We start from the raw sequence: 17,025 nt of genomic DNA, 5'->3' as shown, positions 1-17,025 counted from the left end.
GCAGATGCCCAGCACAGCCTACTGGCAGAGGAAGTAGCAATCAAAACCATGACAATTTAAATATTCTTGGGAAGGGCAGGTGGGAGAAATAAGTAGAAGAAAGGAAGAAAGAGGCTTACATGTTTACTCAGGGTACAAATTTTAAGGGGTCAAAGAGAAGAGATTACAAGCCAATGTGCAGAGAGAGGTGGTATGGCTGCATCAAGCTTCCAAGAAGGCTAGGGTAACCCGCAAGGAGTGGCCAAGGTTACAACCCCAATATCAAAAGCATGGGGCAGCCTGCTGTTCAGATTACCACCTCACTAATACTGGCAGCTGTCTAAATTATTACAGTGTTTTTGATGGTAAAATATGGGAAGGGGCCTGGGTGTTGGATTAAGTATGGGATTTGCAAGAATTGAAGAGGAAGATGACAATGCCAGAAATGACCTTCAAGTGGAGAAGGTGGCAGCAGTCAGTACTGTCATGGAATTTAAACATGCTTGGGACAAATATAAAGTGCAGTGGTGAGAACAAGGTTGAGAGACTGAGTACAAGGCAAAGAGGAGACTAGTAAAAGGAAAGGGTGTTGGTTTAAGTTTGGGAATTTATAAAACTCATCTATTCAAAGTAGTAGAGACTTAGAAGAGAAAGATAACTGCAAGACTGGGTGTGCCAATTGGCCCTTATCTGCTCTCTCTCTTTTCAGTCTTACTCCAGTCTCTTATTTTCTACTCTTCAAAATAAAAGCAAGAAGGGAACCTCAAAGATCAGGCGTGCTAAAAGACGACTTTGCACATCAGTAAATGTGTTACTCTTTCACACTTCCACAGACTTATTTCTGCCAATATAAAGTTACTCAACACAATTCAATGGCATGGAGGCCACACTGTGTGACACATGAATGTAAACTGATGTAAAACAGAGAAGAATAAGACTAAATGTGTAAATATTGTTGAATGTATAATGGAGAAATTACTTACTTAATAATTTCGTTTTCCTTAGCGTAGACAGATGGACTCAGGACCAATGGGTATTGTGCTCTTCTGCTAGCAGATGGGAGACGGAGTCAGATTTCAAAGCTGACGTCACTCTAGATATACCCCTGCAGTAACTGCAGTTCTTTAGTATTCTCTTCAAAAAGCCATTGTTGGATATATCTTTGCTTAAATAACTTGATTAAACTTGAGTAAAACTTGAACTGGTTCAACTAATTTCCAAACCGGAGACCGCCAGTGCACTCAACCAATTAACGCTGACACTGGACAAACTGTGGGTGTCTTGAAATAGGGGTAGGTCGCGGCTTACCCGTATTTGCTTAGTTTCGAGGGTCTCCTTTTCCGGGGCAGCCGTGGACAGGATGCTGAGTGTTTCTGTCTATACTAAGGAAATCGAAATTATCAGGTAAGTCATTTCCTATCGTGTAGCCAGATGGACTCAGGACCAATGGGATGTACAAAAGCTACTCCTGGACAGGGCGGGAGGCTGCCCATGGCCCACTTAATACTGCCCTTGCGAAGGCTGCGTCTTCTCGGGCCAGAACATCCAGGTGGTAGAACCTGGAGAAAGTGTGTATGGAGGACCACGTCGCCGCCCGACAGATCTCGGCAGGCGATAGCAACTTGGTTTCTGCCTAAGAGACTGCCTGGGACCTCGTAGAATGAGCCTTAACCTGTAGAGGTAAGGGCTTTCCTGCCTCTATGTAGGCTGCCTTGATTACTTCTTTGATTCAGCAGGCTATGGTCCTCCACGAAGCCACTTCTCCTTGTTTCTTTCCGCTGTGAAGAACGAACAAGCGGTCCATTTTGCGCACCGGTTCCGATCTTTCCAGGATCTTTCTAGGAGTCTGCCAAGGTTTAGATGGCGAAAAAGGCACGAGTCTTCCAAATTCTTATGTTCATTCGGAGATGGTAGCGAGATGGTTTGGTTGAAGTGAAATTCGTAAACCACTTTCGGTAGGAAGGAGGGGACAATGCGCAGTTGTATGATTCCAGGCATGAACCTAAGGAACGGTTCCCGACAGGATAGTGCCTGTAGTACGGAGATGCGACGAGTGGAACAGATTGCCACCAGGAATACCATCTTCAATGTTAAGAGGCGTAGTGACAGACTGTGTGTTGGTCTGAAGGAAGCCCCAGCTAGGAAGTCTAATATTAGATTGAGATTCCATAGAGGCACTGTCCACTTTAGGGGTGGTCGTAGTTGTTTAACCCCTTTCAGGAAGCGGGACAAGTCCGGATGGGTTGACAGCCGGAAACCGTCCACTTCAGATCCGAAGCAGGCCAGTGCAGCTACCTGGACCTTGAGGGAGTTGAGTGGCAACCCCTTCTTCATACCATCCTGTAGGAAATCCAGAATCATGGGAATCTTGGCTGTCCGCGGAGAATCCTGCGGTCCTCACACCAGGCTGTATGTATTTTTATTTTATTTATTTATTTAACATTTTTTATATACCGAGGTTCTGGTAACAATGTTACTAATCACTTCGATTTACATATAACATTAGGATGACTTAACATATGAGTCTTACATAGAACAGGAAAATAAACTTGGAGAAAATTGAATTAAATAAGACATAATAAGACAACAAATAAATAACAACAATCTTATAGACAGGCGATTAGAATGAATCAGTCGAGTATCTAGTATTTGAAACTTGACAAGATGGATTTGCAATTAATTCTAGTATTATTGAATAAAGTGGTATGAAATGAAATTGTCCAGGAGGGAGGGTATTGTGAAGATCAGCTCAGGCGTAGGCTTGAGTGAAAAGCCAAGTTTTAAGTCTTTTTTTGAATGTGATGGGGCATTGTTCAAGCCTAAGATCAGATGGTAGAGAGTTCCAGAGGATAGGACCTGCTGTGGATAGGGCTCTTTTGTTTGACGAAATTTTGAGTGGAGGGGTTTTTAGAGAGCCTTTTTGCGCTGATCTCAATGGACGGGAGGATGAATGTAGCTGGAATGGGATCCTGAGGTCGAGGTGTGTAGCTTTGTAAATAGATTTATGGATGGATGGAGAGGGTTTTGTAGAGGATCCTATATTTTATAGGGAGCCAATGGAGATTCTTTAAGATTGGAGTTATGTGGTCCCTTTTTTTTGCTTTGGTTAAAATCCTGGCAGTGGCATTTTGGAGCATTTGTAGAGGTTTTAGGGAGATAGCTGGGAGCCCAAGTAACAGAGAGTTGCAGTAATCAATTTTGGAAAATATGATTGCTTGCAAGACTGATCTTAAATCCTGGGGGTGTAAGTAAGGGTCTGAGTCTTTTTAGAACCTGGAGTTTGAAGAAGCATTCTTTCACGGTGTTACTGATAAAGCTTTTGAAATTCAGATGGCTATCCATAGTGACTCCTAGGTTTCTGACCCGGGGAGATAGTGGTAGTGATGCCAAAGGAAGAGTGTTGGAGAGTTGGTAGTTGCCTTCTTGGGTGATTAGGAGGAATTCAGTTTTGTTGGTATTGAGAATTAGGCAGAGATCAGCAAGGAGATTTAATATGGAGAGGAAGCAAGAATTCCAAAAGTGAAGAGTTTCTTGCAAGGATTTGGTGATAGGAATGAGAATTTGGACATCGTCGGCGTAAAGGTAATGGATTAGATTTAGCTTGGAAAGTAGGTTACAGAGAGGGAGCAAGTAAATGTTAAATAAGGTCGGAGACAATGAGGATCCTTGAGGGACGCCAAGGTTAGAACTGATCGGTTGAGATTCATAGTTGTTGATCTTAACTTTATAGAACCTGTCTTGTAAGAAGGATTTAAACCAATTGAATGTGGTGTTTTTGATACCAATCTCTGCTAGTCGGTCTAAGAGGATCTTGTGGTTTACAGTGTCAAATGCCGCTGATAGATCAAGGAGGATCAGAAGGCAAGGTTGTTTTTTCTCTAGGTTGAAAAGAATGTTGTCGGTTAGTGAAATGAGCAGGGATTCAGTGCTTCGGGATTTGCGGAAGCCAAATTGTGCTGTGGCGAGAATGTTGTTGTCGTCTAAGAATTCGCAGAGTTGATGGTTGACTAGTCTTTCCAGGATTTTAGCTATAAAAGAGAGTTTGGCTATTGGCCGAAAGTTGGCTGGATTTTCTGGAGAGAGATTTGGCTTTTTTAGAAGGGGTTTTAGGATAGCGAGTTTGAGTGGAGATGGCACTAAGCCCTGTGTAAGGGAGGCATTGATGATTTGAGCAATAGGCTTTACAATAGCTTTGGCACTAGCTATGAGCAGATTAGCAGGAATCGAATCAAGCGGGTGGGATGCAGGTTTAAGTTTTTTTTAGAATATTTTCAATCTCTAGAGAGGATGCTGGATCGAAGGCTTCCAGGCTTGAAGTCTGAAGTGGAGTTGATGTTGAGAGAGGTAGTTGAGGAGAAGTATTTTTATGATTCCGGAGTGGTTTCAGAAGGTTGGATATTTTCTCCTTGAAGAAGATTGCAAGCTCCTCGGCTTTGTTTGCAGATTTTTCGTCCGGAATGATGGTAGTGGGTGGTTTAGTGAGGGATGAGACCAGGGAGAAAAGGGCTTTTGGATCATAGATGAAGTGGTGGATTTTTCGAGAGTAGAAATCTTTTTTTTTCTGTAGGATGGCGATCCGGTATTGGTGCATGCTGGTTTTGAAGGCTGAGTTGTTTTCTGAAGTAGGATTTTTTCTCCAGATGTGTTCTTTGTTTCTCAGTTCCCGCTTTAAATGTCTAAGTTCAGGGGTAAACCATGGCTTTTTCTTATCTTTATTAGAGTTGATGGATTTGGAGATAAGAGGGCATGTCTGATCTGCAACTTTTTTAGTTATAGAGGACCAGGATGCGAGGGCTGAGTCAGCGTCCGATATGTTAATGTGTTTTAGTTCCTCTGATAGATGAGTAATGAGGGTTTCCTGGTTGCATAGTTTTCTGAATTGAACCGATGTTTTTAGTGAGGTAGTAGTGCTTGGGAGGTGAATTGTTAAAGAGGTGTGGATTAACTTGTGATCCGACCATGGGATTGGCAAGCAAACTGCTGGAGCCGAGAGGGATAAACCTTGATTTATAAAGATTAGATCTAGGGTATGACCAGCTTTATGATGTATGACAGGGATGTGCAGGACTTGCGTGCTCGGAGCAGGGTGTCAATCACGGCCTTTGAGTAATCGAGTTTCTTCAGGCGCGTCCTCTCAAGTGCCAGACCGTAAGAGAATCGAGACGGATCTTCGTGGAGAATTGGGCCCTGTCTGAGAAGGTCCCTGTGTGGAGGTAGGCACAGAGGGTTCCCCGCAAGGAGTTTTTGCATGTCTGCGTACCATGGTCACCTTGGCTAATCCGAGGCCACTAGTAGAACTAATCCCCTGTGATGTTCTATCTTGCGGATGACCTTGCCCAGTAGTGGCCTGGGGGGAAAGCGTACAGTACGTCCTCCTCTGGCCAGGTCTGGACGAGGGTGTCGATCCCTTGGGAGTGTGGCTCTCGTCTGCGGCTGAAGAACCTGGAGAGGCCCCAGCAATTTACTATAAGTTGGAAGGCTGTGGTCAGCGTCCATGCCCCCAGGTCCAGGTTCTCTCTGTGAGGAAGTCTGCTGAGACGTTGTCTTTTCCTGTGATGTGGGAGGCCGAGATCCCTTGTGGGTTTACCTCCGCCCATGCCATGAGAGGGTCTATCTCCAGAGACACTGTCTGGCATCTTGGTTCCTCCCTGGTGGTTGTTATAAGCAACCATTGTCGCATTCTCAGACATTACTCAAATTGTTTTGCCTCGGGAGTCTGTGGTTGAATCGCAGGCACACTAGTCTGACTGCTCGAGCTTCCAGGCGGTTTATTTTCCATTCCGCCTCTTCCTTGTTCCATTGTCCCTGGGCAGTCAGTTCCTGACAGTGGGCTCCCCACCCTCGCAGGCTCGCATCAGTGGTGAGTAAGATCCAGTTTATAGGCTTACTCCTCTGCATAGGTGGTCTTTCTACAGCCACCACTGGAGCTGAGAACGTTCCTCTGCTGGTAGCTGGAGGTGAATTGAGTAGTCCTGGGACAGTGGGTTCCATTGTGACAGTAAGGAACGCTGGAGCGGTCACATATGGGCCCCTGTTCATGACCCAACTGAGTTCCTGCAGTAAGCTCGACTCTGCTGGTCACCTGCCGGCTCTCCTCCGAAGACTTTGCCCTGATTAGCCAATCGTCCAGGTAAGGGTGTACCCAAGACCTCTTCCTTCCTCAGTGTTGCCGCCACAACCACCAAGATTTTGGTGAAAGTTCTGGGAGCGGTTGCTAGGCCGAAGGGTAGCGCTCTGAACTGGTAATGGTGACCCAGTATCGCAAAGCGCAGGAAGCGCTGGTGATCCTGATGGACTGGGATGTGAAGGTAGGCTTAGGAAAGGTCCAGGGAAGTTAGAAACTCTCCCGGTTGTACTGCCATTATTACGGAATGAAGAGTTTCCATGCGGAAGTGTAGAACCCGCAGATGAAGGTTGACGTTCTTGAGATCCAAGATGGGCCGGAAAGATCCTTCCTTCTTGGGAACGATAAAATTAATGGAATAGTGCCCCATATTTTGTTGGGGCGTGGGAACTGGAGTTATTGCCTTCAGACTGAGTAGTTTTGTTAGAGTGGTTTCTACTGCCAGTCTCTTGGAGTGGGAGTGGCAGGGTGACATCAAATTTGTCTCGAGGGATGCTGAAGAACTCCAGAGAGTAACCTTCTCAAATGATGATTAGAACCCATTTGTCCGACGTTATCTCGACCCATCTTTGGTAGAAGAGGGCAAGTCAACCCCCTATATCCTCTTCCTATGGATGGGTCGGCCCATTCTCATTGTGGAGCATGGCTGGAGCCTGCCCCGGGGCCTGCTCCTCTCTTGGTCTGTCGGTTCCAAAAGAGCTGGGACCTTCCGGAGGGATGAGGTACCTGGAACTGCGAGTTCCTGTAGGGTCTAAAGCACTGCGATCCTCTGCCCTTTGTTCTTCTGGAGGAGGGAGGGACGCTGAGATCTTTTACTCCTATCTTCTGGTAGCCAAGGTACTGGGAATTCGTCCCATTTGCTGGTTAACTTCTCCAATTCACTTCCAAACAAGAGATCCTTTAAAAGGCATTCTTGTGAGATTTGCTTTAGATGTCGCGTCCGCAGACCAATTCCGTAGCCATAGTTGTGTTCTGGCTGCCACTACCAAGGCAACGCCCCTGGCTGAAGTGCGCACCAAGTCTGAGCTTGCGTCCATGAGGGAGGCTGCTGCAGGTTCCATCGTCTCACCGTTATACATTCCGGAGTTATTTGCTTCTGTCGAGAGGAGCAAGCAGGAACGTGCCATCAGTGCGCAGCAGGAAGCAATCTGCATGTCATTGCTGTTGCGTCGAAGGCTTGCTTAAAGATGGATTCCAATCATCTGTCCTGAGTGTACTTCAATGCAGCGCCTCCGTCAACGGGAATAGTTGTTCGCTTTGAGACGGCACAGACCATAGAGTCCACTTTCAGGAAATGCAGGCATTCCTTGGTTGCTGGTTCTAGAGGGTATAGGGCTTCCAAGGCCCGACCCCCTTTGAAGCTGGCCTCCGGGGCATCCCATTCCAGGTTAATCAGTTCCTGGATGGCTTCCATCATTGGAAAGTATCATGAGGCCTTTCGAAGGGACACCAAGATGGGGTTCTTCTTTGGTTCCGCCATAGGGTCTGTGCCTGGAATACCCAGTGTCTTCAGAGTCTGGGAAACAAGGGCTGGTAATTCGTCCTTGTGGAAGAAGTGAAGCATGGTTCAGTATGGTTCCATTCCTGGAGGGATTTTTCTTTCTTCCAGGGAGTCACTCATCTGAGGTGTCTGGGTCTTTGTTAGGGAAGTTCTTGGTTAGGCGAGGCATCCAAGCCGGGTGGATCTTGTGCTTCCAGCAGGGGTTGAGCCTGGGGCACAGCCGGGGCTGATTGCGCCTGAACGAAGGCTTGCAGGCCTTGGAAAAATTCCAAGCAGGAGAAGGTCTCTGGGTCCATGTTAATCCCAGGGGGAGTCGGAGTAGGGGCCCCAGAGGTGCCCTCCTGTGGGGAAGCCATCTCGGAGATGTACCGGGGAGCTATCGTCAGTAGTTCCGGAACCATCTCCCGACAGTAAGGGACCAGGCTTTGGTTCCCCCCGGGCTTCTTCGCAATGTTGACACAGGCAGGACTCCAATTCAGGCTGCACGGCTCTTATGTGGCAGGCTGTACAAAGAGAGTGCCTTCTGGCCTTCTTGGGTGCCAGCGCCATTCTCTCTATGTGTTTGTGCGCATGCAGTTGTAAACGTGGCTGTAGTTGTGCGTGCGGGGCGCACTCAGTTGTGTGCGCTTCTGTGTGCATAGCTGTGCTCGCAGCTTTGCACGCAAGTTAAGCGCATCGGCCGCCCGGCCTGCCCCACGCGTACTGCCGGCCAAGAAGGGAAGATGGCACCAATGACCCCAGTGCTTAAGATGGCACCCCCCGAGGGTCTCCGTGTGTGGACCCTTGTACCGGATCGGTGCCTAGCCCAACCAAGGCTGCTCAACCCGATCGGTACTCCCTTCTAACCTTGCCGGGGACGGATTCGGTACGGCAATCTGAGCTCTGGAAACTGGAGACCTGAATTTAAAGATTTTTTCTTATGTGGTCTTGGCGCTTACAGATTGTGTGCCGGATGGTCTCCAGCTGCGGGGGGAGAGGGGATTACCTTCACTGCTGCGCTCGTTTCTGCACCTGCTGCCTTTCAGTCACACTGGGGACTAAGTCCATGCTGGGAACCGGCTATCGGACCAAGACACACCTCTGAGGGATATCTGAGATCACCTCAGGAATTCTTGACTGGGGGAGGGACCCTTAGGTGTCAGAGGAGAGCGGGGCTTGATCTTCCTTAAGGTAAATTTTGTTTCTTCTTTGCTGTAATTCTTAACATTATTCTAGTGTGTGGGATAGTGTCCGCATCTGCTAGGAGACGGAGAGATACTGAAGAGCTGAGGTTACTGCAGGGGTATACCTAGAGTGACATCAGCTTTGAAATCTGACTCAGTTTCCCATCTGCTAGCAGAAGAGCACAATACCCATTGGTCTTGAGTCCATTTGGCTACACAATAGGAAATGACCAATAAACCACAATTTATCCGGTGTTTACAGTATAAGCTATACATTCGTCAGCCCAACATTTATTGAATTTTTGGGTCTCTGAATATTCAAGAGTAAACTGAATACAGAACACCCAATGCTGTAAACATTTTTCACAATTAATTTTTATCTATTTGGTTTCTAATCCACCTTTCAGACACTTCAAAGTGGATTAAATTCAATGAATTCAAGGAGAAGGATACCTTGGGAAAGCGGAGGTAAAACAAGGACAATAATCAGACAAACATTAAGCATGCTACAAAATCACTCCTATACGAGACTAATGAAACAGAATAATAATGGACTGAATCTGTCACATGAGATGGCATTAATCAATCAAAAAAAAAAATACAAAAACATATTCAGACAGACAGAAGGATGCTTCTCTCTGTGAGGAACAGAGAGCAGCATAGACTGAAATACCTGCTGAGACAAGCAGTGCCTCGGATGGGTAGAGCAGCACACTCTCCACAGGCTGCCCATGCTCCATGCTCATCACACCTTTCTCCATCCGTGCATCAAACACTTTCACTGTGTGATCATAGGAACCTGCCAAACAGCCACAGGAAGGAGTGAATTATTATTTTACTGTGTTGTGCCATATGTGCCATAAAAACAAATCTGCAGCACCACCAAGAGCTAAAAAGAGTGCTACCTTGCTCAGACCAATGACACTGAATACTCAGTTATCCTAAATACAATTAATTCATTTAAAAAAATAGGCTAACCCAAAAAGATGGTTTAGGTCAATGAGAAAGTGACACTATAGGCAGGGCCGGTGCAAGGGGATTGGGTGCCATAGGCACCTTCAGCCTTGCCCTGCCCCCGGTCGCAGCCCCCGACTCTAGGTGCGAGGACCACATGCTGCCACTCCCTCACTCTCCCAAACCTCTGCAAAACTCATAAAATCACCTGTGGTCTAGCGGGGGGGGGGGGGGCCTGGGAGCGATCTGCTGCTCCCGGGCCGTCAGCTGCCAGTAACTAAAATGGTGCTGGTGCCCTTCAGCCCCTACCATGTGACAGGGGCTACCGGTGCCATTGGTTGGCCCCTGTCACATGGTAGGGAGCTAAAGGCCACAAGCACCATTTTGGTTAGTGGCAGCCAAGGCCCCGGGAGTGGCAGATCGCTCCTGAGCCCTCCGCTGGACTACCAAGGGGGTGTCGGGAGGGTAGCACACAGAATTTTGAAGGGGCACTTTTTGCCCTTTCATAATTCTGCCGCCTGAAGCACCCTAGGCACAGGCCTAGCTCGCTTAGTGCTTCCACCGGCCCTGACTTTAGGCCTTCACATTTATACTCAAACATGCATAACTGCCTGTTAAATCGCATATCTGAAATTTTGAGCATTTCTAATTCATGTGCACCCTGACAGAGGTTAAGCAGCAAGTTCATGACGTCTTAGTGCATTGGTGAGAGATTCACGTTAGCCTAATCAGGCTAGGGTTAGGAAGGAGAAAACATGAGAAAGGGAAAAAAAGCCAAAGATGTGAGGGAAAAAAAAATGCCCTTGAGAAGCACAAATTGTGAAGGAGCATACTAGTGGTTAGAGCAGTGGGTTGAGAACCAGGGAAGCCAGGGTTCAAATCTCACTGATGCTCCTTGGGACCTTGGGTAAGTAATTTCACTCTCCATTGCCTCAGGTACAACCATAGATTGTAAGTTCTCTAGGGATAGGTAAATACCTACAGTATGTGAATGTAACTTGCCTTGAGCTATCAATGAAAAGGCATGAGATATATTTAAATAAATAAAATAGGGAGCAAAGCTATTTATATATTTAACCAAATTTGTAACCCGCCTTGCCACAAAAGTGGTCAAGCTGAGGAACATCATCATAAGCACTAAAAATAAACACCACATAAATAACAATAGCATATCAAGCAAATCTGCTTACCAGTGAATGGGGTTCTCCATAAACAGCAGGATGGATTAGCCAAGCCACACGGGTGACCATCTGACAGTACCTACATGGACCTCTCTCTCAAAGCTCAATATAACTTTATTGAGCATGTGCGGTAGTTCTTGCACGGATATGCTGCCTCAGTCCCTCAGTCTCTTGGAAAGCTTAAGCATTAGGGAGGCGGGTAGGTATTATTCATGGCTATTTCATCCTGTCTATAGAGAACCCTGGTTACAGGTAAACAAACTTGCTTTCTCCATTGACAAATAGGATTGAATTAGTCAGGACACGTGGGGAATGCCAAGCTGAGAGTTGAACAGTGGAAGCATTTATTAAAGCAACACAGCCCCACAGGTAGAAAGTGGACTACTGAGAGAAGAGGCTGCACAGAACTGCTTTCCCAAAGTTACTGTAATTCTGGGAAATGCTGTCCAGACAGTGGTGGGATGTGAAGATGTGCACAGATGACCAAGCAACAGTTTTGCAAACATTTTCAATGGAAATGACCCTGAGAAGAGCCACTAAAGCCATCATGGCTCTCACTCACTGAGCCTTAACAGTCTGAAATCTGTAATCCAGCCAGTGCATAAAAGATTTTGTTTGACAGCTTCCCTTCTTAATCTGTTGGGATCAATGGACATGAATAGTTGAGAAGCTTGATGATGGCCAAGTCCTTCTCAAATAATACACTAGAGGTTGCAGTCCAAATGGGAAAAAAAAAAACAACTTTTCTCCTTTGTGCATTGTGGTATTGGAAAGAAAGTAGGCAGACAATAGTATGGTTAATGAGGCATGCAGATACAATTTTTGGAAGATACTAACGGGCTGATACAGTAAAAATTGCAGGAGAGCAGGCGAGCGCCCACTCTCCTGTACGTGTGTGTGGACCCTTGCACCGAATCAGGGCCTAGCCCAACCTAGGTTGCTCAACCCGATCGGCAGTCCAAGCTCTGGAGACCGGAAACCCGAATTTAGAGATTTTCTTCTTACCTGGTCTCGGCACTTACCGATCGTGTGCCGGACGGTCTCCAGCTGCGGGGAGAGGGAATTACCTTCACCACCACGCTCTGTTCTGCACCCACTGCCTTTCAGCTACACTAGGGGCTAAGTGTAGCTGAAAGGCCAAGGACCAAGGCACACCTCTGAGGTATATCTGAGATCACCTCAGAATTCTCGACTGGAGGAGGGACCCTTAGGTATCAACGCAGGAGAGTGGGGCTTGATCTTCTTTAAGGTAAATTTTGTTTCTTCTTTGCTGTAATTCTTAACACTATTCTAGTGTGTGGGACAGTGTCCGCATCTGCTAGGAGATGGAGCGATACTGAAGACCTGAGGTTACTGCAGGGGTATATCTTGAATGATGTCAGCTTTGAAATCTGACTCTGTCTCTCCCATCTGCTAGCAGAAGAGCACAATACCCACTGGTCCCGAGTCCATCTGGCTACATGCTAGGAAGGTAAAGTTCGAAAAAAGGAGAGATGGTGCAAAGTTAAATTTTCCAGTGGAAAAAGCAAACTTGAAAAAATGCATCCAACAATAGGTTCGGTGATCAGTTGAATGTATTCCATCATGCAGGTCATTCTGAACAATGAAAATTTGAAATAAAAGAATTCACACAAGTCTGGCCCGTGACACATACATGTTTCTCGTATAGTGTGCCCTGAATAAATGATTTAAAACAGGAATTCAGCAAACTTAGAATGACACAAACTCAGAATGGACAGAGTCCACTTAATCCCCTTCCGACTCCTGAGAGGATTCTCCTGGATGAGGCGAATTCACCACCTTATGGTGAGGACTTATTCCTGATTCCAGAAGCTCTTGAGGAGTAGCATGCACCGTTGTGGGACTTTGGGCAGCCCCACTATGTGGGAAAATCACCTCCATCTTGGACAAGAGAGGTTTAATTTCCCTCTGTAGTCTCTAGGGCTTATGGAGGTGAAGAAATTCTTTACTACCTCTGACAGCCTGGCTCTCTCAGACTAGAAGACCTTCTTGCTGGAGTTGGAAGAGAGACATCCTCTTTCTAAACCAAGGCTGGTTCATCATCGAGGGCTGTCTGTACAGTCATGGAGAAACTCTGCACCACAGAAGTGGCTCTAAGACACACTGTTTTGGATGAATTTGCATTTCCCAGTCCTTGGATAGCACTGGCTGCAGCTCCTGCCATGCTGTAGCTTCAGTGGTGGGAAACCTGGGCGTAGGCGCCATAGTGCTCTGCTCCAATACAACTCATGGTGCCTTAGGCTGCGGCACTGAGTGGGACAACTGTCTTACAATGTGAGCTCCACACAGAGGACATGGTCAAAACCCTGGCTGTCCCCGGTCTGGGTAAAACAAATGACATAAGAACATAAAGATATGCCATACTGGGTCAGTGTAGCCCAGTATCCTGTTTCCAACAGTGACCAATCCAAGTCACAAGTAGCCGGCAAGTACCCAAAGTTTAAACAGATCTCAAGCTACTATCCTTTATTGATTAATAGCATTTTATGGATTTTTCCTCTAGGAACTTATCCAAAATTTTTTTTAAACTCATTTACACTAACTGCAGTAACCACATCCTCTGGCAATGAACTCCACAGCTTAACTATGCAATGATTGAAAAAGAATTTTAATTTGTTTTAAATGAGCTATTTGCTAACTTCATGGAGTGCCCCCTGGTCCTTGTATTATTTGAGAGTGTAAATAACAGATTTATAATAACCTGTTCAAGTCCTTTCTGGATTCTGTAGACCTCTATCATATTTCGCCCCCCCCCCCCCCCCCCCCCGTCCGTCGTTTCTTCTCCAAATTGAACAGCCCTTCCCTCTGGTGAAGCCCTGTGCTGATGGCACAGACTTTTTCTCCGTCTCTGAGAGGCTTGATCCTGAAGAAGGTCCCTCGTGTCATTTGAACACTCTTATTGGCTCAATGTCTGATGCCTCAGGCTTCTGCCTGGATCCTGGGGGGGGGGGGGGGGGGGGAGAACCTTCCCATGCTTGCCGTATTAAGAAGGGGAGGAGATCCACCTCAACTTCCTGTTTCTTGAGCGAGACATCTCGCTCTTAGACAAGGAACAGCTCCTCTATTCAGGCTGTGGGCTCTTATCCATCAGGGCATTCTTTAGGGCCTCCATCTTCCAGGTGCAGCATTGCTACACCCAAGACGACATCCAACCACAGCTATAGCAGTTGGAGGGGGTCATGCAATAGCAGGTGGAATGTGTACACTGTATCTGTGAGTGCCAGATGTCCATCACAGTCTTGACAAAAGTGAATATGGGCTTCTTGGCCTTAGACTTTTCCATACTCATCTTTGACTTTTCATTTTATTATTTTTTTTTAAATTAAAAATAAATTGTTTGAGGGGCTGCCAAGGCAGCAGAAAAAGAAAATAGAGGAATGGATGGGCCATACAATCTTTTTCTGCCATTATATTTCCCTATGTTTCTTCTAAGAAGCAACAAGAAGAAACAAGGCCCAAGGCCAAAATGTTGAAAGACTGAGGGGTTCGTGAGGCAGCATGTGCAAGCGGGAACTCTTGCACATGCTGAGCGTGTGGTGCCATTGTATGACATCAACCCACGCTTAATGGCTAATTCATTCCTGTTTGTCAATGGAGAAAAGTACTTGCCCTGGAACAGCAGTAACTTTGTAAAAATATTGGGTGCTCCTTCAATATCAGTTTCAAAAGTGTTTTGGATTAATGTTCACAAACATACACTGCCAAATAATAAAGGCAATTGTCAGTTACCCAATTATGAAGAGAGTTAATTTTCATAAATATCTTTCCATAAATTCCATTTTGGCAAAATAACTGTTCTTCAAAAGCAACATACCTGTTACAAAGAGATCTGCATTTAGTTTGCTGGTACAACCACACCTGATGTAATCCGTATGTTCCCTGTACGACACTATTTCCGTTGCATTCGGAATATCCCACAGCCTGGATGTATGATCATCCGAGCCAGATACTATCCGATATTTATCGGATGTGAAGCCTACCACATGAACTGCCCTGGAAACAAACAAAAAAAAAAAAAGAAGAAAAAAGGCATAAAGATACAAAATTACAAAAATAGAAAAAAAAAAAAAGACAAGAGAAAATGTGGAGGTCCATATTCAAAGGCATTCAGCCAGCTAGCTCAGAAGTTAGCTGGCTAAATGAATATTTGGATACATATCTGGCTAAGTTCTGAAAGGCTAATAAGTTAGGTGGGTAGAAGTTAGCCGGATAAGTTAAGAACGCTTCAGGGTGTAACTGGGAGAAGTTGAGTTAGCCAGCTAAATTAACTGGCTAACTCCAATATTCAGAGTTAACTGGATGACGTAGCCGGCTAAGCCTGGTCAGGGCAAAACGTTGTTCTAAAGTAAGACAGCTATAGTTAGCTGGCTTTTTAAGACAGCCAACAATATTCAATAGAGTGACTGCATTGTTCAATAGGCCTCCAAAATTAGCCAGATAACTTTATCTGGCTAACTTTACTATCGAGACTGTTTGAATAAGGACCTCAAAGAGCAAAAAAGTCTTCAGGTAGAGAAGAGGGCATTACTGAAGCATCTATGGTGGCTCCGCATCCAGCATGCCCCAAATATCTTTTTTCAGACTGTGATATATATATATATATATATATACACACATATATTATACATATACATTTTATTTTTGCCGAATCACAATTGTTGTTCTGAGGAGGAAGGGAGAGAGATGTTTTCCAATATTGCCCTCTAGAGACCAAAAAGAATTGTGTGCCTCAAGCCCATTGTGCATAGACAGAAAGCTGTTGTCAGCCTGTGAGCAGTGCTGGGGCATACAAAATCCGCTGAAAGTTTCTCAAACCTTTAGGCCATGAAAGAGAGGTAGCAAGCAGGTTGGTGAAAAACAGAAGAATCAAATTTACCTCTATAGATCTCTGGTGAAATCTCACCTTGAGAACTGTGTTCAGTTCTGCAGATCACATGACATGGATAAGTAGAGGCAATTCAAAAGAGTGCCCCTAGAACGGTGCATGCCATACATAAAGAGAATTAAGGTGCTAAAGATACACTCTCTAGAAGAAAGAAGGGAAAGGGGAGGTGTGACAAACTTTCACATATCTAGAAGGCAGCATGTTGAAAAGTTCAAGGCCAAGGGGGTCATAATATGAAGCTAATACTTTTACCAAGAGCCTATGGACTCCTGGTACAGACTTCTAGTAGAGGTTATAGAAGCAGAATTCAAGCATGCATGTGACAAATACAAAGAGACCTTAGCAACAGAGAGGGAGAATACCAGAATGAAGACGACCAGTATCAGCACAGTGAGTGAGTGCAAATGAGCTGACGCGGTGGAGCACTTGGTCCTTTTTTGCCAACATCTTCCATGTTTGTTTTGTTTGAACTAACAAATAATACTTCGCTGGTGTTACTGTTTGACCGACTGCAATGTTGAGAAATTACAAGTTCTGATTTTGGACTATTGGTTATCTATAATTTTATAGACTATTTTTATTTTTCATGATGAATACCCAAAATTAAGTAAAATTTGATTCCATCTAATTATCGTCCAGCTTAAATCCTTAAATGATTTTGCCAAGGGGAAGAATAAAGGAACACATTTTTCCTGACAAGAACTTTCTTTCTACATGTCATCTCTCTCTTTATGCAGTGAAACATTCAACAGAGCTGCTTACCTGTAATAGGTGTTCTAGGACAGCAGGATGTTAGTCCTCATACATGGGTGACATCATCGGGTGGAGCCTGGCACGGAAAACTGATGTCAAAGTTTCTGGAACTTTGAGCGTGGCCTATTCCACACATTCATGCGGGGTCCCTCTTCAGTCTTGTAACAAAGAATCATGGTCAAAATTAAAACAAAAATTAGGAGAAGCCCAACTCCGCGGGGTGGCGTGTGGGTACCGTGAGGACTAAAATCCTGCTGTCCTAGGGGAACACCTGTTACAGGTAAGCAACTCTGCATTCTCCTAGGAGTAGCAGGATGGTAGTCCTCACACATGGGTGAATCCCTAACTACAGGCTGCTCCCCAACACAAAAGGGGACCAACAAGCACCAACCAGGTGCCAACACATACAACCACCACAGTGCTGTCGGTAACAGAGGGGGAGGCAGCCTGAACCCAAACAATGG

At 45.6% G+C, this 17,025-nt stretch overlaps 1 protein-coding gene across 2 annotated transcripts in view; it reads right to left on the bottom strand.

The window, feature by feature from the left end:
* Positions 1–17,025, bottom strand: part of UTP15 (UTP15 small subunit processome component) — a 104,798-nt gene that overhangs the window by 62,195 nt on the left and 25,578 nt on the right. For both annotated transcript variants that reach the window (XM_029574853.1, XM_029574857.1), the window contains 2 exons: positions 14,738–14,916; positions 9,441–9,566 (listed from right to left, as the gene is read on the bottom strand). In XM_029574853.1, coding sequence (XP_029430713.1) covers positions 9,441–9,566; positions 14,738–14,916 — 305 coding nt within the window. The remainder of the gene's footprint in view (positions 1–9,440; positions 9,567–14,737; positions 14,917–17,025) is intronic.

The sequence above is a fragment of the Rhinatrema bivittatum genome, chromosome 1, assembly GCF_901001135.1.
Source record: "Rhinatrema bivittatum chromosome 1, aRhiBiv1.1, whole genome shotgun sequence".
In the NCBI taxonomy this organism is placed as follows: domain Eukaryota; kingdom Metazoa; phylum Chordata; class Amphibia; order Gymnophiona; family Rhinatrematidae; genus Rhinatrema; species Rhinatrema bivittatum.
The sequence above is the reverse complement of the archived record's forward strand: the minus strand, read 5'-3'. Positions and strand labels throughout refer to the sequence as shown.